Below are 23,854 nucleotides of genomic sequence, written 5' to 3'. Positions count from 1 at the left end.
GTTTCTCGACGCATTAAACCGTAAATAATGTGCGACACAGTACACACATAATAAAATATTATCATCGACATCATCATAATCCATTATTTTATTATTATTATCGTGTACATAAATGCGATTAATACGATATCGTGCAGGCTTGTAAATTGACGCGCACTCGGCGATGGTGTTCAATTAAAACAAACAATATATATTATAAATTATTATAATTATTATGTTAGATATACATGCATCACGACGTCGCACCACATAAACGTCAAACGTCCGGTCGGCACGTCAGTTTTCCAAGATGAATAACGTATTAATAATTATTTTCTCGGTCGATCGGTGTATTGTGACCGGCCGGTCCATTCGCACACTTCGGAGCGATGGATGCGGACACGGAGACGATAGCTGAGAAATCGTTGAGAAAAAATGTTCCTCGGAAGGTCGCAACCGCCTGGCAACGGCTGGTATCGTATATGTTCGAGCCGGAAGAAGGAGAGTGCCTGGCAGCGTTGCGCATTGTTTTCGGTGAGTTCGACGCCAAATAATTATAATTATACATTGTATAATACCCAGATGTAAAATGTTTACTTAAACACATACGCATGTATTGATATTTTGTTTGATAATTCGTGGTAAATTCGCACTTTTCGTAAAATCCGGAAACCTAAAGCTTTTAGTTTGATCAATAGTAATGGAGTGACTACTGTTAATGCTAAATTTAGATACTAAATTCTCAGACAATCAAGTACCAGTACACGGCATAACTGTATATTTATTATAAATGTTAAAGAAGATAACTCACCAAAAATGCTCACTCTTTGTTTTCTTCAATATTATATTTATTAAGATATTATTCAAGGAATTTTTAAATAAATTTAAAGGCTATTTTTTCAAAGTTCTTGAGATTTTTTTATTACTTAAGGAATTTCCTGTGGAGATAAAATTCTTTATTGTTCAAATGAAATTCTCTCTTTTTTACTGAAATAACAGACATTTTGTTGAAATTGTCAATATATCCAAATCAAAATTCAAGCAATTAATTTTTTCAGTTATTTAACTTTTTATACTAAGGATTGGTTCATGATAACTGATAATGAATCTGAAAGATGTTATTCTATGTTAATGTAAAAATATAATTAATTAATAGAAATCTATCAACATTTCTAATTTGTAAATATAAAATAAAATAAATAGATCCAAGCCTGCATATATTTTATATTTTTGTAAGAAAACATTTTTAAGGACTATTATTCTTAGATTAAAGATTTTGATAATAGAAAAACTTCATATTCGAATTTTGAATTAGGTGCCTATAAAATACCTATAGTTAATAAATTATCTACTAAATAGTTTATAGTGAAAAGGGGGTTCTTGTTTTATAAACAGAAGACTGTATCACCCACGTGGTAATCTATTTATTTTGTTCCTATTCAGATAATTAAAAAGCAATCAAATAACAAATTAAAAAAAAAAAAAAAACAATGTTAATAAGCAATAAATAAAAGCTATTTAAGTAAGAATTTTGTATTCTCGTTTCATTAATATCTCAGAACATATCAATTTAAAGAAATTTATAATAGTTTATTTCAATAAAAAACATAATTCTATATAATCTAAGTCCTTTGAGTTGTATTTATACTTATCTGTTTTAAGTTTACACAAAATACAATATTGCTCCCATTGGTATTTTACATGTTAAAACCATGTCGACTTCAATTAGCGCTTTTGTTCACTAGTCACGTTGCGGCAGAAATGTACGCACGGGCACGGCGAAGCACCGTGTTTTGAAAGTGTTTTGAAACCTTAGTAGCGATAATCGTGATTTAAATATACCAAAAATCAGAATTTAAATAAACTCATTGTTAAAGAAAAATGGTGGCGAATTTAATGCTTAGTGAATTGTCCTCTATATATAGATACGCAAAACGTGTGTTAAATGTAATACGATAACTAACAAGTATATAAGCCCAAGATATCTGTCATACATAAAAACATAATTTCGAAACGATGAGGTTCTATATCGGTACACTATACTACGGTATACGATAAACGATCGTTGAGATTTAATAGCTCTAAATATAGGCCACTTCAGTATGAATGGCTGACACCTGTAATCACGCAGATCTCTAACACTGTAATGAGTAGGCTTACTGATGATGATCGACACGATGGATGAAAGAGGTTTCTGCCAGGCCGATAAACGATGGATGGAACCTATGAAGTGCTATTTTCCACTGTTCGATTTTATCAAACCACTGCCCGGCCGATGGATGTGTCTGGCGTATGCGGCAATGTTTACCGGTAAGTAGCAAATACAAATGTGTTTACAAAAATACGTATAATAAATGTGTAATAAATGTATGTATTTATGTATGTATATATTATAATAGAGAGATATTTTATGTGCGTGTACATGAGTGTGTGTATGTGTGTAGTGTGTGTGTCTAATAATGACAGAAACACATTTGACGGAAAGCAGTTATGACACCTGCCCCAGGAACTGATTCTAAAAGATATATTGCAATTTTAGTCTTAGATCTTCATTAAAAAATATATTGTATATGTATTAGTGTAGCAAAATCGTCGAGTTAAAAAATATATAAGAAATTGTTTATTGGATGGTTTTGACTGCATAATCAATTATCGTGGTAATATAAAATTTTCATCATGTTGATATTGACTTTAATCGTCCATATTAGTTGTAGACGATATTTCACTCAAAATTTGTGTATCTACATGTAATTATCTCAATATTTGGCTATTCTTTATTTCATTATAAACAGCCAATATAATAAATTTATAATTTTTAAAATCGAGATCATTTTTTTTCCTGGACTTTTTAAACTTTTAATCTAATTCTGAATATTAATACTAAACACTTTTCCATATAATTGTCTTGAAAACTTTATTCTGTTACTCGTACTTCACAGGCGTGCTCGGTATATCTATAGGTTTCCACTACCGGATTAGTTGTGCCATATATGCTATCCCTTACTGGTACATATTTTTGGCCGACAAAAGCTTGTGGAACAACCATTCGTATTTGTTCGGACTGCTGATCGTGATTTTTTCCGTGACAGACGCTCACCACAACTGGTGAGCAGAGTAGTAATATATTTTGTTTTGTACATCATAATATTATTGAATTATAATGTAATAATATTATTGTTTAAACCAAATTCCGTATTACCTTAAAGGTCCATGGACAGGTTGCTGCGAAAAATTCCGTCGGACACACCATCCTCGGTTCCCCGTTGGAACTATTTGCTGCTTAGATTACAGTTTTTTATCATGTACTTCGTGGCCGGCTTAAAGAAGTTTGAACCCGATTGGCTTTGGGGTTACTCGATGATGTCGTTGGGCCACCATCACGTATTCACTCTGTTCAGGTGCATAGCTATAATTGTATAATTCATACCATGAAAAACTAATACATGATATTATTCAGCTCTATCGGTCGATTCGATAAGTTGAGTACATAGTTAAACCACGATGATGTATAATTAATTGATTTTGATTTCACCAAAACTACAACTACAGGTTCTTTTTCTCAGCCGAATTCATAGATCATTGGATAGTGCACGTCGGAGGATTTCTCATCGACTTGTTGTCGGGATTTGGACTGTGTTTCCGGTCTACTCGACCGTTCACTATCATCGTGCTGCTCGCTTTTCATGGAATGAACGCTACCATGTTTACCATAGGCGAGTATTAAATAGGTGGACGACGCTTACAATTTATTTCTTACATATATACCTACACGTAGAATCTACACTATAGATAATAACAAGACACTCCACTTTATCAATACTATAGTTAATATTTATGTTTATAATAATTGATTATATTATATTATTTATATACATAAAACTATATGTCTATATCGTAGAGTACATACTTATCTGTAAGCGAAAGCTTTATCTGTGTTTACATTATATATACGTACATTACACAAGAATACGTACATACGTTATTACTTATTACCTACCAATAATTTATATACATGTACAATTTATTGATTGTCGACACTTTTAAGTTTTTTCGGTACTACGTATTTATCTGGACAATATTGAAATAGACATTGTAAGTTCCATTCTACGGAATCCTATAATGTAGCAGCGATTTCTCGTCAACTTAAAAAGCTTCAAGTTATGTACTTAAATCCAAGAGATATCCTTACGATTACATTACTCTATTTGATTCATCTACGTTTGTATTCTTCAGCTAACTGTATAAATAGCTTCCTATACGTTTACCAATAATTTAATGTATGGTAAAATTGACTCTATTGACTATACTATATACCAACAAAAATTATCTTTGGTACACCTCGTATAATTCTTTGTATTTCACCGGCCATTTGTTGTTCCTTTTCACACTCATAAATGTCTCTTTATTAAATCAACTATTCCGGTTTTCCGCGTTTTATCCAATATTTGGAATTCCTTTAATGTGTTCTTTTTGTTATTCATAAAAAAATAATAAAGATATATACCTATCCTATTTAATTTTACGTTCTACTCATCTTAAGATTGTATTAATAGTTTATTATTACTATTAAAGAATTGTACAGACTTTATTTGTATAACAATAAATAAAATAATATTCGCATATACTTGCACAGGTATGTTTCCATACGTTTGCGCCGCAATGATTCCAGTATTTTGCGAACCGGCAACGATGTCTAAAATATTACGGGCCGCTGTTAAATGTATTTGGAACGACAAGTCTGAATCAAAACCCGTCGACTACAAACCACCGTCGAGGACCAAACAAAACGCCATTGTTGCAGGAGTGTGCGTGTATACAGCTCTACAGTTATGTTTGCCGTACTCACATATATTAACGCAGGTATATAAGTACGCAGTGTAATAACCAACAAATTTATCGCATCAAACTACCCTTTAAGTTATGATTATTCTTTATTTTGACTTAGAACCATCAACTTTCATTTTTACTTTAGATTTTAATCTTGACTTTTGTCATGGTTGCTGGGTTTTAAGCCTCTAAAATTTAATCGAAAATTTTACTTTTATTAATATAAAAATGAACTTGAAAAAAAACCAACACTGAAGTAAAAAGTCCATTTCAATTGAAATAAATTGTGTTAATAAAAAATGCCTATTTCAAACTTCGAAAACTGGGTTATTTTATTTTATAAACTTTTATAATTAATAGTAATATGATCGATGTGAAATTTGGAATACATTAACTTGAATAACGGAGATCATTATAATAATTACAAAATAAAAACAATTGTAGAACAAAATAGCATCTTATAATATCAAAGTAGTCAATATTTTCTAGATGACGTACCAAACACAAATTTAACACAAATAAATTTGTTTTAAATAATTCACTGTGAAAAATTAATTTTAAAGTACATAATACATATTATATGTTGATGTAAATTTTGTATTATTTTAAATAAGCTGATTTTTCAAAGTACAAATTATTATGTATTGAAGTAATACGTTTCAAATTTTTATGATTAGTAACTTAATTTTATTTTAAATTAAATTAATTGTTTTCATTTAATGATAGATAATAAAAATATTTTTCGTGCCGTTAAAATTTGTCCAGCGTTTTCTAAGTTTACTATACTAACACTATAACATTACATTTAATACAGGGTTACAACGGATGGCGAAACGGATTATATGGATATTCTTGGGACATGATGGTACACAACATCGATGTGGCAAAGATAGAAGTAAAAGTATTGGACCACGTACGTCGTGAACAATTCTTCTTGGATCCACACGTAATAATATATCCTTATATTTATATTTATTCTGCCTATCATTGTCTTTTCGGGCAATAAAAATGATTCAATTTTCAACGTTAAGAATAACCTCTGGTAAAAAACTAGATCTAATATGTACTTTAAGTGTTGTAATTTTTAAGAAAAAAATTCTCAGTATTTTACAAAATAACTAGGAAAAAAATTAAGAAAAAATTATGGACATTTATTTATGTTTATAATGTATACAGAAGGTATTATTTAGTCACAGCAGATATTTAATACATTTCTAGTTCAATGGTTTTTAATCTAATTTATACAGATAAGTAATTCCATACACATAAATACCCTAACGAAAAGATTTCACTGAACATCGATTTATGAATAATATTATATGATTTAATCTCCAACAAAGTGAATGTGCGGAACATGGCAATATGCAGCATAAGGTGATGAATTTTTCTTAGATCAAATTAAAAATGACAAATGTAAAATTTTTATGTTTATCGTTTTGAAATGTTTTACTGTGAATATTTTGATAAAGAAGTTTAACGGGGTACTCAACACATCATCAAATGGCAGCAAAAATATGTACTCTTAAAGTTTTAAAACAATAATATTTTAATAATAATATATTTCTACAGTAATAGTTTTAACTAAGAAATAAAAAAAATATATATCTGTAAAATAAACAATGTTATGTATTAATTTACGCTTATATCACAACAGAGCTGGACGAACAACAACAAGTGGATGTTGCACGGTGATATGTTAAAGCAGTTCGCAAAGTGCGTTGCAGCCAACATGCCCGACAGGCATAATATATCTGTCCAAATGGACATCTGGGGGTCACTCAACGGTCGATTCCATCAACGCCTGGTCGACCCAAATGTGGATTTATTGCATGCCCCTTGGTCACCTTGGTTACCTGTGCCATGGCTATTTCCTTTGATCCGGCACTTGGACTGGTGGCGGCCTTTAATAGTGGACGCAAAACGTAACACGGACGATGATCTACTATTTTTCGCCGATTTTCCAGGTACATATTATAGCATCACCTGAAATGTGGTATTTTTTTCATATTACTGTTGCTAAAAAAGTTGGATCACAAAATGAAAATTCAAACATATTTATTGATTTTAATCAGTGTCACAAAATCTCTAAAGTGTAATATACTAAACTTTTTTCAAAATCATTAATTTTTTAATATTATAAATTATAATCAATAATGATAAAAATACAACATTACTAATGTTAACTTTTCAATAACTCTTACCCCATACTCACTTTTTAACCACATAGCTCTACAGACTTAAGCCCACGCGTCCATTAACTGTTACACATCCCTTACTATTAATACAACTCGAAACCTTATAAATTTTTTTCTTGTGCGATCTTGACGAGGAGGAGGGTGGGTGGTCAAGATTGAATTTAGTCATACCTGACTCAGAAGTCTGCGCACGCCAATGGCTGTAGCTTATATTAATACCTGCAGTACTCTACTCAACATAAGAAGCAGGTCGCACGGATAACTGTTTCCTCTGCTTAATCAACCACATTTATAGCCATTTCGTAGAACCCGAACTATGTACGAGCGCAACTTTCTTCTTTGGCTGATGTTTCATGTCCATCTGTACAGGTATGACGGTGACGAACGACGAGGACGACCAGGAAACGACGACCACCACGTTGGCAGTGCTCGAAGGTGCCGTGGCCGTACGAGAATCACGGATCGGTGGCGGAGACAATGACAGGACCGTGCGACTGGTGTCCGGTGAAGCGATGGATGTAACCGGCCGACACGTCGTGACCACCGTGAGCCCCACACCGTCGTGTTACGTGTTAGCGTCGACAGTGGACAGCGGTGGCGGTAGTGAAGGCGGTATTGGAGGCGGTGGTGGATGTGGCGGCAGCGGAGGTGTATCGACTCCGTCCGCTGTAGTCGGCAACCATCGTCCCAGTGGTTGTTCGGAGGCCTGTCACGCGTTCGCGTTGCACGCGATTAAAGACGCGTTTTCCGCTTTATTTTTCCGTACGGCTGTCTAATCAGTCGCAACGCGACTTTCCGTGGTACGCGTCTAATCCTATTTGACATTTCGATAGTCTGACGTTCGTTCAGCGTTATTTTCGCTGCACAGTAACCCAACTATACGCACACACACACACACACACACCTATTTACTTATATAAAAATAATAATGTATACTAGCACGCTTATATTATATGAATATCTTTTTGTTAAAGATGTTGAGTGAAATAAATATTGCATTTTTATCATCACATGGTAATAACGTCTGTTTTATAGGTACCTGTAATTTAAAGAGCTGTATTGTTTATTTTGTCTTCTTAGTTCTTAAATATAATATGTATTACTATACCTCTTTGATTTAAGCGGCCAGGGATGCTCTAAGGCAGTGTCTTTCAACCTGGGGATCGCCAACTTATAATTTAGAGGTCGTTAACCTATGATTTAAAATAATACAAAAATTAAAAATCTCAAATACTTAATAAAAAAAAACAATTAGGTTAATTTAATTAAGTAATCAGAAGTGGCTTTTACGCGTAGGTACTTGCATACACCTAATAAGCACTTGGCACATTTCTTGAACAACAAGAATCAATTTTGATATTGAAACCCTTGAAAGGATAAATAGGTAAGCTTAATGATGTGCTTTAACTCAACAATATAGTTACTTCTATAACGTTTCTCGTGTTTATACACTCGTGCATAATTCGTTAAAATTATAGTCACATTTCTCTAATTAATAGAATGTTAACAACAGGCATTTCAAAAGAACATTTTGATTTGAAATTGAAATTAAAATTGTATAATGTCATTCAAAAAAGTAAAAATCTTAAACAATAGTTATAAAGATAAAAAATACTAAAAAATATATATATTATTTTATTTCGACTGGATATTATGTAAAAAACAAACGTGATTAATTTAGGGTGTAAAATAAAGACTTTTGATTAATTATTCAAAAGAATAAATAAAAAAAATAATTATTAATTTATCATGTTTAAATTCACAATAATGTTATTCTATTTAATATCTTATATTAATTATGTACCTACTAAAGTCTAAAATACAAATTACATTTTATATGAGTACACAATAACTTTTATTAATAGGGCTAAGATTCAAATACAATAAAAAATTGTAAAATTTGCATTTGGTCAATTAAGAATATGCAATTACAGTGAGTTCCACTTGATGTAATCACTGGTTTATAGAATCAACCATTTATTGGAATCAAAAATGAAAGTCCCAAACCAAATCTTATGCTACCTACTAATGTTAAATTAACCTTTTATTAGAATCACCAAGAGCCGAATAATTAAATCACTTTTATGAACATTCTTATAGTTTTTACTATTTGTATAGTATTTCAAAATGATAAATTTACAAGACCAGTTTTATTTTTGAACTTTTCAGAATATAATAATATTTCGTTAAACACCACGTTATTCAGTTATTTTGTATAGATACATAGTTCGTGATCAAATATTTTTCTAAAATGTCGAGCAAACATGAAGATTTAATAATAAAAGAAAAATTTGATTTAATGGTTCGTTTTGATAAATTAGAGAAATGTTCTCAAAAAAAAAGCCGCATTAGCTCTGAAAATTCCACAGCCAACGTTCAACAAAATTTTAAAAATCGTAAGGAAGTTATGGAGAACAAACTTTGCTTTTTTCTCGAAAACAGAAACGAAATGGAAAAATTTTCGATGCAGAAGAATCTTTATTAGGCTACGATGGTTTCAACAAGCTAAAAATTAAATTTACCGGTCAATGATTCTATTTTAAAAGAGAAAGCTATAACTTTAGCTTAAGTGTAGATAATTTTAATTCAACGATTGAGTAATGTTTAGTAAAATTTTACACTCAATTTGAGTTATCATCTCCAGCCAAATCATGCTCGAGAAGTCGTATATAAATATATAATATAATGTGATCGCAGATCACACGTCGTCGCCGCCGCCGAAGACCGACAGTCATCTCTCCAAGACTCGTTCACGTATTACGAGTACAACCTCTCGGTTCGTAATGGCGTGCCTCCCTTGACCGTGAACGTGTCACAGCAAATCAACAACAGCAGTCCGTGGTCGAGCTGATAAAAACTCGCCAAAAACTGCAAATGACGGAGTAGACAATGTAATTAATGTGATATACAGATTTTATACTCGACATCTACCGTCTCATATATTATTATGTATCGATAATAAAACAAAAATATTTATTTTACCGATCTGGTCTCTTGTAAAATTGTCGTGCGTAGATCAATAGAGCGAGTAAGTAGGGGTACTTAGGAAAAAAAAATGTAATATGCCTGTAAAGCGTATAAGTATGAGTATGTCCTCGACTTGAAACGAAAAGTAACTTATGACGTACTATTATTTTTTAAGACTCAATACCATAGTTAAACACAATTTATTTAATTTTATCTCCGAATTTTATTAAAAAATATTATAGTTTTGACTACGAGTTAAGAAATAAAGAATATTCAAAGTATATATCAAATCATAATTTTAACAATAATAATTTACTAACCATTGAACAGAAAATTCAAAACAAGAAGTTGGATGCTATGAGTTACTTAAAATAAGTAGGTATAAAACTATCTCTAATGTTAAAAAAAATTAAAAGTATTTTATTTTTAACTTTAGTTTAAATTTGTTATAGAATTCTAAGAGTAATAATAATAATAATAATAATAATAATAATAATAATAATAATAAAAATACACATTAATAAGATAACAAATTATACATTACACAAAACAGTTTGAAGTACTCTAGAAAATATTTTGTATATCATATCACTAAAGCAATACTTAATATAATGATTAATTATCGTATAATTGACTTAATATTAAACATAAAAATTATTATATATACATATAAAACAATAAATTCATTATGACTATATAATATAACATTAAAAACACATACTGACTATTTTATAATAACTATAATTGTTTAGATACGTATATATATTACAATGATGAACAAACAAACCTCACAGTTTAAATAGTTTATGATAAAACATACATTTAAGATAAAAATATAAAATGTTAAATTTAAATTACTTAATAAAATTATGTTTTATTATAGTTAGCGAGTTGAAATTTTTTGTTAAAATTTAAATGTCATTGTATCTATACATGATACATAGCAATCACATTTAAAGAATATTGAAGTAAAAGAATTTATGTTTGGCTTTTGTATAGTTATTTGTTGTGTAATAAGCTCATTATAATTTTTTATTGATCGTACAAAAAATGGTGTTCTAAAATTGCAATGTTAAAAAACAAATGATAATTTTTTTTTTAAATTACAATGATAAAAAAAGATGAGTGATTTGAATAAATTCATGAAATATATAATTTATCACAATGGTTCATGGTCAACCATAGATATTAAAAAATAACAAAATGGGATTAAAAAAAATATATTAGATGTTAACATTACCAAAAACAATACACACATATAATTTATTCGATTCCGTGAGCAAAAATCATGATGAGACCCGGTTCAGACATCATGTCATCACTAACCATAATATTATCACAAGGCAAAACAATGACAGCTTGTTTTCCAGGTATACGCTTGCAGTTATATCGGTCATAGTGTCTTCTATTGTGTTGTCTAGTTTCTAGACTTGATAGTCCGGATGGCCAATTTCGTTCATGGCAGTTTTTAACGAGATCATCTAGGATGTGAGCAGGACAACCACTTTCAATAAGTGCTTGTTTTATGTTATTCTAAAAAAACAAAAAGAACATTTTTAAAAATTGAAACACAATATAAATTAAATATTGTTACATACTTGAAGGTATTCGTCGGGCGTAGAAATCATTCCTCCCCAGCGAGTAACTCTAGCTTGAGGAAGTGAACTTGACCAGCGCTCGATTTCATCTCTTTCCAACTCATCAGTTACAGCCCTTACACTTGGATTGCAAACACGTAAGGCTCGCACATAACCCTGTATAGAATAAAAAATTTAAATTCAATGAACCAAACATTCTACCTTCTATTTTTTTCTTTTTAAACAAAACAAACAAAATGAATAACCTTTAGAAAGTGCCATATTTTAACTATTAATTGTATAGGAAAATATAATAAGTAAAAGATTGTTGTACACAACTTGCTCAACATAGTACTTTACTCACACTGACGTCTGGCTGATTATTAAAGTAGTTAGTTACAAGTGTTACAACTAAATCATATTTTTATGATAAAAAAATATGAAATAATTATATGAGTTCAAATATTTTTTTAAGTAACAGAATTTTTATATAAATGGGTTTCAATGAGTCATTTGTTTATTTATTGACCATAAATCGATAAAAATAAGGTTTTCAGTAATTAAGGATAAAAAAAAATAAGCACAGATTAATCTATAGATTTATTAATCGTGTTTTATTTGTTTAAACATAATATTATTGACCAGTACCTAATTTATTAAATTACTAAAATGCTAATTAGCCATTATGTCAATCAAATACTAACAATTATAAATTCTTCTAAAGATAAACTGAAACCACACGTTATTTTCAATATTTAAAACACGATTATTATTTTTTTAATCGATTATAGCCAACTACTAAAGTGTACAATTGATTTTGTTTACAGCTATTGTTTATATTATATAATAGAGATTTACAACTCTTTTTTTTTTTTTTGAGTTTTTTTTTTTAAATAGTATTCAATTTGAGCAATCATTCTCATTTTGTGTAAAAATAAAAATGGATTAGACTACCAGTTCATCGGTTTTTCCTTTATTACAATAAATTAAACAAAAATTCTTAAAACAGAATTACGAAAACGTTTAAAGAGCCAAATGTCAATATATAATATTATCTAATATCTAAAAAAAATTACTAACAAAATAGATCAAAATAGACGAGTAAAATTTAATTTATTTAAAATATAATATGGTTAGTATTTTTTTTATTTCCTTTAAATAGAAATAAATGTAAATAATAAATATATTTATTTTAACATTGTATCATTTGTATCCATGGCCAATGGAAGTATGGAACGAAAAACGAATCAAAATATAAAATATTTTATAAATTTGTTGCTATTTTATATAACATAGAATTCAATTATTATATATTATGATTAATAATTATTATAAATTTTAAATATCGTAGTTATGAGTGAAAAAATACGATGGGAACATAAAATTTAAAATGGGCAAACATCATATTGTATTCATACGTTAGTAAATCGTGCACCAAGAAGTAGCACTGTCGATGAAAAGTGATAAGAGGACCTTTTTAATTTTAACCGGAATACACCGACCATACGTTATGATAACAACGTGTTCGAAACGAAAACAACAATGCCGACTAACACATAATAAAATATAAATTCCAATATACAAGACTTTGAATACTCAACAACAATAAAATTGTAAGCAAGACTGTGAGGACTGCTAGTCGCTGGAGTGCAAAACAAACATTGAAACCGGAAGCTATTACTCTTTAGGTATCGTGACATTAATATTATTAAAATAACGACAACAGTTGTAGCCACCATTTTTAGCCTACCATTGCGATGACGACAACGTCCAAGAAGCAAATAAAATTCGGTTTCGATTTCACATCAGTACCAGACTTAGTAGCGTGTATACAACAGCTAACTAACTGGGGCTACTCATACGCATGCATACCACTAGTGCACGCAAAACTAACGCCTGACGCTACGACATTGGACCGGTCTGCATTAGTGAGCAGGGCTGACGTGATTCTACAGGCGGAGACATGGAACCAGGTAGTGGTGAAATTGTCGGAGCACCTGAATTTGGATTCAGCAGACAGTGGCGCTAGGGATCGGGACGCCGAGCTATTTCGACAAGAGGTTTCGTATGCATCATACCTGAATGTGTCGGCAATTATGTTCCAGCTGCCACTCGACGGCTGCATCCCTAACCTGGTTCGTCTAGTCAATGTTGCGCTCTATGACAATGTATTCATCAACTTTTATGTACGAGTGCCTATGACGTGCGGTGGTGGTGGTGATAATAATGGAATGTGTGGTGACAATGATAACAATATCAGCAGCAGTGCAATAAATACTTGGAAGTTGTGGTCAGCATTCAGCGCTGCATGTGACTATCATAGATCAGTATGCTTGGCATTAGAACTCAGTGTTGACTTGCCTGACCAACAAGAACTTGATCGTTGGCTGGGTGAACCTATCAAGGCAGTTATAGCGCCTACTTCCATATTTCTGACCAACAAAGCAGGTTATCCTGTACTTTCTCGTCCTCACCAAGTTTTTATCAACAAGTTATTCGATTTAGATGCCTGTATCTTTATAAGTGGTGAGCCTGATCAAAACATGAAACCATATTTCGAATATTTGTCTTTTATTCATGACAACAACAAGTCTGATAAGCTTTATAGTTATTCTTATGCATATGAAGATTTGTTACAAGTGCCATTACAGCCATTAATCAACGACTTAGATAACAATGTTTATGCTGTGTTTGAACAAGATCCAATTAAATATCAACAGTATGAAAAGGCTATAACCAAAGCATTAACAGACAAAGTTAAAAGCGGTAGTACTGAAGTGTTGACGGTGTGTGTAGTAGGCGCTGGCAGAGGGCCTCTAGTAAATGCTAGTCTAAATGCATCTGAGAAATCTAAAGTTGCTATAAAAGTTTATGCGGTTGAAAAAAATGAGAACGCATTACATGTGTTGAATTATAACAATGACAATTATTGGCACAATTTAGTTACAGTAGTCTGTGCAGATATGAGAACATGGAAATTTGAAGAAAAATGTGATATACTTGTATCTGAATTATTGGGTTCGTTTGGTGACAATGAACTTTCACCTGAATGTTTAGATGGAGCACAGAAGTTTTTGAAAAAAGATGGTGTTTGTATTCCCTCATCATACACATCTTATTTAAGCCCACTACAATCTCAAACTCTGTTTAATAATATGAAGATGTTTAAATCTAATACATCTATGGACAACCAGCATGAAAATGCCGAACAAATATATGTTGTTAATATGCGCAACATGTATATTATATCCCCTTCACAGCCATTGTTCACTTTTGAACACCCAAGATGTGATTTAGAAAGAAACAATAACAGATACACAACACTGACGTTTGACATAAAACAAGATTGCATTTTACATGGATTTGCTGGATATTTCAAAGCAGTCTTATACAAGGATATAAACATTAGTATTGAACCTTCAACATTTAGCACGGGCATGTTCAGTTGGTATCCAGCTTATATCCCAATTAAAAGCAGTGTAACATTAAAGAAAGATGAGCAGTTGAAAGTGCATTTTTGGCGCCTTAGTGATGCTTCAAAAGTATGGTATGAATGGAGTATATCTAAACCTAATTCAATGCCTGTGCATAACCCAAATGCTCGTTCCTATTCTATGCAATTACACTAAGATTAAATTAGATAAAGTATTTATAATCATGCATATTATACAATTTAAAAGCTATATAATATAAGTTTTTAAGGTATGCCTATTTATAAAATGTACTGTTAAATTTGTTTTGTTTTGTATTTTTTTTTTTTTTTTTTACTATTATGAACATTTTTTTCACCTATGTTTTATACATTACAATGACTATAATTTAAATTTATAAATTTTAATTAAATTGACTAATATTTATGAAAAATATTGGAAATTTGAAATACTTTCACTGTCAACAAATTTTATGAGTGAGTTGATAAATCATAACATTGATTGAAAATAAAAATAAATATTTACTTCCAACTTTTGAGTAAAAATATGTCAAATAATCATCATAAAATAAAGTTATATTTAAACAAACTAACTCGCCAAATAATATAGAAATTTATTAACTCAAATCTAGAAGTAAACATAGTTTAATAATATAAAATAATTTTTATACTATGTAAAAACAATACAAATCTACTAAATGAGAAAAATTAAATTGTACAATATTATTTTTCACTATTTAAAAATAAACCTCATTTTTATCAGGGAAAAGAATAAGTTTTTTGTTTTTTTTATGACTGATTGATTTAATTTAATAAATCTTAGTTACATACACCTATTAAATCTTTAGTACTCTATTCATAATATATTACATTAAAATTAAACAAGATAAATTATTTTAAGATTTTGAACTAGTACAAAATAGAAATAGTTTATAGGAAATATTATTTTTAATGTAATAGAAATAAACATTTTACCTTCAAAATTCTCATTTCATCTTTGATTCCAGTCATTTCATATCTATACGTAGCCATGTCTTGATGCATTTCATTTATTTTTTGTTGTTGCTTTTGTACTAATTCTCGCAGTTCTTTTACACAGTTATGATCCTATTTAATTTTTAAAATATTTCATTGAATCAAAATGTTACACATTAGTAATCAAATCATAAATTAAATTTAACAGCCAATGCAATAATTTATGTATCATTTTATCTATTGTTTAAACTTGACTTAATAACACCATTATAAGTGGACATCCACAAAGGGAAAGGGCATAACCCAATCTACCATCATGTATCACAAATGAATCAATAGCAATAAATAATTGCATTGGTGTTGTGTATCTATTATGTAATTTTTTTAATCTATTGTATTATCATGTTAAATACAGACCTTATGTTCATCTTTTGGTATGATTAAACCGCATCCTTGTTCACAAGGAAATGGTCTTTTAGGATTATATTCGCATTCGGATAAATGAGAGTCTAATGTATCCAATTTGACAACACTTTGGCATCCATAATTTGAATTTTCACAAATAATATATAACCTAAATAAATTTAACATAACAATTATAATAATATGAGTGTATAATTTTACTTCCACCAATACAACCACAAAAATGCAAAAAATATATTTTTATTTATAGAAGTATTGAGCTCAATAATCAAAATAGTCACATTTACACAACAGTTAAAATGACTTTGAAAACCCTAGAGTTTATGTTTAAAATTTCAATATATTTCAAGCAATCTATTTCCATAAGATTCCTTATTATTAATTTGTGTAGTTTGAATATGTAGTTGTTATTTGGAATCTAAACACCAAAATGGACTGTTAATAATTAGAAAAAGTTTCTGAAATGTGAATCATTTGTTATGCAGATTATCAATCATTTGTCCATTACATGACTACAATCCAGTACTTTTTTATAGAACCTGACCCCGTTGACTGACAGACAAGCTTAAATTAATTTATAATTTTTATTCAAAACTAATTAATTATCATATTAATTTACTTACTCTATTAAGTAAAATTAACTTTTGAATATCGGTTTTAAAAATCCTGTAATGACTTTCTCCTTCATTTCCCATTTTCCATTACAAATTATTAATTTAATAGCCCTACTTCAGATATCATGAAAATAGCAAATGAGGATCTATCTACTCCTAATACATAACTAAATTATTTACTTTTCATGTGCGTAATGTATTCACTGAACTCGAAATATTTGAATTTACCGAAACACTTCAAATTATATTTTGTAATGATTTAAAATTAAATAAAAAAAAAAAAAGCAAAATGGAATTTGAAATAATGAACATTCAATGATAAAATAATCACTACCTAAATGTTAATTAAATTAAAGTGAAAATAAAGATAATTTCTTTCTTTTTTTTAGGATTATAATACATTTTACCACAAGGACTTAATCAAAATATTTTAGTTACACCAAATTAAAAATATAATCATGTTTTTACATATAAGTCGTATTGATTGAAGAACAATATTCACCAACCTGTTTAGTAGATTTTTTAAAATTCGTGGTACCGGTCGCAACTGAAGAACATTAACGGAAAGTCTGTCAACTGGACATGTGGATTGTCTTAACAGCCATTCGAGTATACAACCTTTGCAAAATGCGTGTTCACATGCAGGAGCCTGAAAAAGCAAACAGTAAATAATACATTGTATGGTGATATACCAAAAATATAAACTTCACTCCTTTCATAACATAAGTTTAAAATGATTAATAAAAATACTTGGTGAAGGCATATATATAAATTTTACTTGGACTGGGTCCTGTAGTACTCCAGTACATATGGGACAAAGAAGCTCTTCATCTACTTCTCCAACAAAACGGACGATATCATAACCCATAGCTGTACATGGAATTTAAGACTATAGACTTATTCAACATCAATTGATTACTGTTTCGTTTTCACCGTGTTTTAAAATACCCGTAAAACAAGAAAAACTGTGAATAAAATATTATTAATACATCAATAACCAATATTCAAATTATTATCACTTCATAGTTCATACTTGTTTTTATTTTTATTTAATTGTTCAAATGTCGTTATCATTAAAAAATAATATTATCAGATTTCGGAGCGAAACAGTTTCGCCCGCGACGACGATACTGAATATAGGTACCAAACTAACAACAAACAAAATAATTTTTTTTTTAATTACAGTAGACAAGTTACAGATAGTTAATAAAGAGCCATATTATAATAATAAATAGTAAACACTATTGTCTATTATAATAGTATTAAGTATTGTGGTATTTTTTTTAAGATATTTGTAATACATATGTCTCGTCGAAAGAATTTCTGATTCTATAGGAACTCCTTTCAAATAATGACGTTAAAAATAAAAACTTTCTTTTTAATTATTAAATAATATTTATTTTCTAATTGTTCTAAATTTTAGAATAAACCCAATTAATTCTAAAAATAAATCAATGCATTAATTTCAAAACTGAAGTCACCACTGTGGCACTGTATGACTTGTCTCATGTCTGTGTAGCGTATCGTGAATCGTCGGTATCTGTGATATAATTTTAAATCATGCTTTAATTTTTTTTTCTTGTTTTTCGTAATTTCATAAAAAATAAAAATGATTGTTTTGAGTGTAACTTTAGGCCTATGATAGTATTAGCCATTGAACGATTGAACTCTATAACGATGTAATATTTATAATATTATGATTATAATATGTTATTATATAAAGTTCAATGGTCTATAATAATTGATATAATCTAATCATGGTTAAATATCTTTAACCGATATTTTGGTATAAAAGCAAACTTATACTTGATAAGAAAATTGTAAAGTAAAGCCCGAACACAATTTTTAAGATACTTAAAGGCTATAGGACATAAGTATTAAGTAAATAGTAATAAGTAGTAGATACCTATTCTTAAATGTTGAGCCTGAAGTGTGATTGGATGTATTATAAAAATTAAATATTAATGTTTATTTTTTTATTTAATTCATTTTTTGATACAAAATTATTCCTCGTTATATTTTAATTTTTAATTTAAGTAATTATATTTTCTATGTTTAACTTTATTTAAAACAAAACAAACGTACCTATTTTAAATTTTAATAGATCATGATGGAAACAAATAATGAAACTATTAAAGCACAAAAAGATGTCGAAGTTTCTTTACAGGATACAAATACGTTAGTTAATTTGATCTGTATATTAATTTTCTTGTGTATGAACTATTTTTGTTTACCAAGCAAAATTACTGAAGATTTAAAAGAAAAGTTTAGCAAATATCTATATTCATATTTTGTGTAAAAAAAAATAGTTCATAAATTTGAAAGAAATATTAGATTTGAACTGTTTACAGTATCAAATATCGGTATAGAAATTAATTGAATCAATGCTATAACAAAATAATTACCCAACTAGTCTAAAATATAATCACATAACCAACTAAATATATAATATTTAATTTTACACTAACATTTTCAGTTCAAAATCTCCAGTTCTGCTAAAAAAAAAATCAAAAGGACGATCATTAAGGAAAAGAATAGATGATGATGAACAAGAAGATGATGTGGATATATTGTAAGCTTAAATTATTTATTGCGAAAAACATATTTAATTAACCAATGCTGTTAGTATCATGATTAATTTTCAAATGTTTAGTGGTAAACTTGAAGAAATGAAAACTATGCAAAAATTAAGAGACAGGCCCAATGGTGTTAATATCATTAGCCTTGCATTAGGAGAAAAACTTACTCAAGAAGAAGAAAAATTGATGGTAAAGTATAAAATTTGTAATTATTTTTTTTAAATATAAAGATGACTTACTGCGTAAACTTAAAATATTTATTTAAACTTTGTTAACTGTTACCACATCACAATAGTCAAAAATAAAGTATGATAAAATAATTATTAGATATTGAACATTTACAATCTGAAAAAAGATACATATTCAGATTCTGCTCGACTCCACATATTATTATATTATAATCACTTATTAATTTACTATTTAAATTTAACTTAGGTTGATCCATTTAAAGTAAAAACTGGTGGATTAATAAATATGGATGCTTTAAAAACTGGTCAAGTAACTCAAGTAGATGATGCTTATGATACTGGAATAGGAACACAATTTTCAGCTGAAACTAATAAACGAGATGAAGACGAAGAAATGTAAAAATATTATTCAATATTATTTTTAATAATATATACATGTACAATAAATAAAAACATAATTTTAGGATGAAATATATTGATGAACAAGTGGCTGTACGAACTGGGCGAACAGTTGATATAGATGATGATAATGCCAGTCTCAATAAATCAAATTATTGTCCACCAGAATTAGCAGCTTTACAAGCTGTTCCATCACATTTACGAAACTCAACGACTCACAGATCTGAAGAAATGTTATCAAATCAAATGTTAAGCGGTATTCCTGAAGTAGATTTAGGAATTGAGTAAGTTATCTTTATTCAAATTTGGGGAAAAAATGTTCTTATTCACTAGAGTGGGATACAAGTAGTGTATTGCTATTTACTAGGTTGATCAAAAGGTTTAAAAAGTATATCAAACAAATGAAAAATTTAAAACTAGAATTTTAGTTAATTTAAAAAAATAAATAATTGTGGATGTAACTGTACAATTCAGTTGATAAAAAAAAAAAATTTGACAATTAATAAATTTTATATTTTATAATATTCTTTGATTACTAGTGCAAAAATAAAAAATATTGAAGCAACAGAAGAAGCTAAAATGAAATTAATTCGTGACAAGCGTAATAAAAAAGATGGTCCATCACAATTTGTTCCTACAAACATGGCAGTTAATTTTGTACAACATAATAGATGTAAGTTAAATTAACATAATTTTTTGTTTTGAATGTTAGGCTTACTTTTAATTTTCCCTGTTATTCAATTCTAGTTAATATTGAGATAACAGGACCAGATGGGAAAAAAAATTATAAGCAACAACCTGCAATCAAACAAGATCATTCTGATGAAAAAAATATTGATAAAAGAAAAAAAAAAGATAATGCAACTGACGATTTCCATTATGAAAGATTCAAAAAACAGTTCCGTAGATATTAAGTTTTTTACTATAAATAATAGTATACTGATATGTTTTATGTGTTTTATATATATGTATATTATGTTGTTTATAAAAATTATTAAAAAATATTAAAATACACAAATTAAACTAGTATTTTATACAGATTGTATTAGAATAAAAAATAATTGTTGGCAAAAAAAAATTCATTAACACACATAATATAGGTATTCAGCTATTGTGCTTATGAAAAAAGTGAGGAAAATAAGTAACTGCTTTGATGTACAGTAGATTATAAGTCATTATAATATATTAAGTAAATATTAATTCAATGATAAACTGAAGCTTACAAAACACGATTCTGAGAAAAGATGGTCTGTTAGCCTATATTACTAAGAATATTTTGTAATTCTTTCATATTGCTGCTAAAGTAATTTATTTGATTATTATTGATACAATATGCTAAGTAAATTGTTGATATTGGAATTAGAAATGCACAGTATTGAAAAATCAACAGATTTATTGCTCTATTCAGAATCAAAATTTAAAACATTTGAAAAAAATATAAATGTAAAACTCAGTCTAACAATTAAATGAAAACCGAATATTATGTTATAAATTATGATACTGTGTTGTGTGTACGGAATAAATCTAGGGGACTACCTAATGGCTAATGGTAGTAGTAAATTATTGTAAAAATAACAGGAATTTGTGGTAGGTATAAATGTATAATAACTATAATACAGCAAAACCTAATATAATGAACAAAATTATTAAGTCTTTACAAAAAGATATGTAAGAGTAATTATATTGTACACTTGTAAAATTGCACAAATGCTTAATTAATTATGAATAATATACATGTGTATAGTGTATACCTATAAACAAGTATAAATATTTATTATAAACTATTCTGTCCATTTGTCATAAATAGGTAGGTATTACAATATTTCAATGGCATAAAAAGTGTTTCCTCAACTTAACAAGCCACATTTTAAGTAACAATCTTCGAACACCTTTAGTGCCTCAGCAGTCAGCACTACTTACTATTGTTTAACACCACGTCACCTATCTAACCACTTATTTCCCTGAATGATGCAAGACACATCATTCGACCTAATAACTGACGCATCTCTATAAGCCTCTAACCTTAATCCTTATTTGGCTTTTTTCTAATTATTCTTAAATTATGCTTTAAAATAAATGTATTCTCGTAAATCTTGTGTCTTAGTCTGTTCTGTAAATAAATAAATACCGTTGACTACCTATGTACATTTAACTAAAATAATACTATTGGTCGTTTACAACGGTAATTTTTTATGATTCTGTGGCAGTCCGAAAAAATACACTATAGATACACGTTTTACTTAAATAAAATACAGTAGCTTATAAAATTAAAAAATTGAACAATTAAATTACACTTTTCCATTCCATTTTAACTTTGGAATCTAATAAGTATACCAATTTTGTATCGGTAATTTTTTATATTTAAATATTGAATGGTTTACTTTTATTTTAATTTGTAATGATATGGCGTGTGGGGATACTGGTGGTCGTTTTTATCGATCCGACCGATCATATTTCGCATTTGATTATTTTTATGTTACGAATAATTGACGATTTAATTATTAATGAGTATTGACTAGTGACTACTGACTACTGAGTAGTATCATAGAACATAGTGTTCTATGGTAGTATTTAGTCTTCGTTCATTCACTAGTCAAATGGGTCATGGGATGATAGTTGTGATGTTGTATGAGAAATAATACAGTTAATATTTTCGGAAGTCGTAGTGTAAAGTATATATTTTTTAATTATTAGCTATCCTTGCTGTAATTGCCTACAATATTGTCAACATTTTTTTACAGTGTACGATTTTTTTAGAGCTTTTCTACTACTCAGACGTTTCAAAGTATAACTACAGCAAATTTAACTTGGTCTTCAGAAATGTAATTTTTCTAATATTAATTTCCAAATATTTGAATGCTTATTATGTCAACTTACATTATTAATTCTTCAATGATTGCTAATTGCTATATAGTAAAGTGGTTATATGAATTTAACTATCCTATATGAACATAAAACCATGTATTAATATAATTGGCTTCCGTACATTAGTATCTCTATCATATTTATAATTTCTATAAATAGAATCTAGAGGTATAAATTATATTAAAAGTGCCAATTTGTAATACCTAGTGAAATTCAATATTATTTAGTTCATTAAAAAATTTTACTTTGAAATCAGAATATCTGTTCGAATAAACAACATAAAAATTATTTAAAATACTTTATTGTAAAATGATGTTGATATTCAGAATATTAAAAAAGTATTCGGATATAAGGTGTTTGTATATTTTTTGTACAAAATTATCAGTTTCAATTTTTATAATTTTTTGTGGCTAAATATGAATTGTTATTTTTTTATTTAAATATTTTACACCTAAAATATACGTTTTAAGCAATATAGATATTAAAAATATTTCGAAGCATGGTGATTTTATAAATATAAATTTCAACACTTTTCCACAATACAAAAAACATCACAGGTGACAATCATTTATCAGTATAATTTAAAGATATTTAATTACATTTTCATTTTCTCGAACAACTTAAGTATAGAATTATATATATTCTAAATGTTTTCTTAATTCAAATAGACTAAAACAATAAGGCTTAATATCTTTATGAAAATTTAATATGTACAACTAATAAATACTTAAAAAAATATTTTCGTATAAATTAAGAAATATTTAAAAAAAATATGAAACCAAGTGTATGTGAATGATTTCTTTTCCATTTTATAAAAATGGTTCATTACCTGTGTC

At 28.6% G+C, this 23,854-nt stretch overlaps 3 protein-coding genes across 3 annotated transcripts; 2 read left to right on the top strand and 1 right to left on the bottom strand.

The window, feature by feature from the left end:
* The first annotated feature begins 368 nt into the window (after positions 1-368).
* LOC112595944 (vitamin K-dependent gamma-carboxylase) lies at positions 369-8,164 on the top strand. The gene is made up of 9 exons (XM_025341355.1): positions 369-513; positions 2,134-2,289; positions 2,919-3,084; positions 3,186-3,377; positions 3,529-3,692; positions 4,613-4,839; positions 5,621-5,752; positions 6,461-6,770; positions 7,371-8,164. Exons 1-9 carry the CDS (start codon positions 369-371, stop codon positions 7,775-7,777), a joined length of 1,899 nt encoding a protein of 632 aa, XP_025197140.1. The 3' UTR covers positions 7,778-8,164.
* A 3,000-nt stretch (positions 8,165-11,164) lies between these two features.
* LOC112595942 (E3 ubiquitin-protein ligase NRDP1) lies at positions 11,165-17,855 on the bottom strand. Its single transcript, XM_025341354.1, has 6 exons — positions 17,766-17,855; positions 17,494-17,636; positions 16,368-16,524; positions 15,951-16,082; positions 11,567-11,722; positions 11,165-11,501 (listed from the first exon to the last, which is right to left on the bottom strand). Exons 1-6 carry the CDS (start codon positions 17,853-17,855, stop codon positions 11,232-11,234), a joined length of 948 nt encoding a protein of 315 aa, XP_025197139.1. The 3' UTR covers positions 11,165-11,231.
* Positions 17,856-19,042: 1,187 nt separating this feature from the next.
* On the top strand, positions 19,043-21,098 carry LOC112595941 (telomere length and silencing protein 1 homolog). The gene is made up of 7 exons (XM_025341352.1): positions 19,043-19,165; positions 19,464-19,559; positions 19,641-19,755; positions 20,002-20,150; positions 20,219-20,437; positions 20,693-20,826; positions 20,901-21,098. The coding sequence occupies exons 1-7, from the start codon at positions 19,095-19,097 to the stop codon at positions 21,065-21,067; spliced, it is 951 nt and encodes a 316-aa protein (XP_025197137.1). The 5' UTR covers positions 19,043-19,094; the 3' UTR covers positions 21,068-21,098.
* Positions 21,099-23,854: the final 2,756 nt, after the last annotated feature.

The sequence above is a fragment of the Melanaphis sacchari genome, unplaced genomic scaffold (assembly GCF_002803265.2).
Source record: "Melanaphis sacchari strain LSU unplaced genomic scaffold, SCAv2.0 Contig2_pilon_pilon, whole genome shotgun sequence".
Taxonomy (NCBI): Eukaryota; Metazoa; Arthropoda; class Insecta; order Hemiptera; family Aphididae; genus Melanaphis; species Melanaphis sacchari.
The sequence above is the reverse complement of the archived record's forward strand: the minus strand, read 5'-3'. Positions and strand labels throughout refer to the sequence as shown.

What these genes read in the sequence shown, in the direction of transcription:
- LOC112595944 (XM_025341355.1), top strand. Translation starts at nt 369, where the DNA reads ATGGATGCGGACACGGAGACGATAGCTGAGAAATCGTTGAGAAAAAAT. An exon ending in CGCTACCATGTTTACCATAG is followed by an intron (nt 3,693 to 4,612) that starts GCGAGTATTAAA and finishes ATACTTGCACAG; the next exon opens with GTATGTTTCCATACGTTTGC. An exon ending in ATTTTTCGCCGATTTTCCAG is followed by an intron (nt 6,771 to 7,370) that starts GTACATATTATA and finishes CCATCTGTACAG; the next exon opens with GTATGACGGTGACGAACGAC.
- LOC112595942 (XM_025341354.1), bottom strand. Translation starts at nt 17,855, where the DNA reads ATGGGTTATGATATCGTCCGTTTTGTTGGAGAAGTAGATGAAGAGCTT. An exon ending in TTAAAAAATCTACTAAACAG is followed by an intron (nt 16,525 to 17,493) that starts GTTGGTGAATAT and finishes AAATTTATTTAG; the next exon opens with GTTATATATTATTTGTGAAA. An exon ending in ATGAAATGAGAATTTTGAAG is followed by an intron (nt 11,723 to 15,950) that starts GTAAAATGTTTA and finishes TATTCTATACAG; the next exon opens with GGTTATGTGCGAGCCTTACG.
- LOC112595941 (XM_025341352.1), top strand. Translation starts at nt 19,095, where the DNA reads ATGATGGAAACAAATAATGAAACTATTAAAGCACAAAAAGATGTCGAA. An exon ending in TCTTTACAGGATACAAATAC is followed by an intron (nt 19,166 to 19,463) that starts GTTAGTTAATTT and finishes TAACATTTTCAG; the next exon opens with TTCAAAATCTCCAGTTCTGC. An exon ending in GAAGATGATGTGGATATATT is followed by an intron (nt 19,560 to 19,640) that starts GTAAGCTTAAAT and finishes TCAAATGTTTAG; the next exon opens with TGGTAAACTTGAAGAAATGA.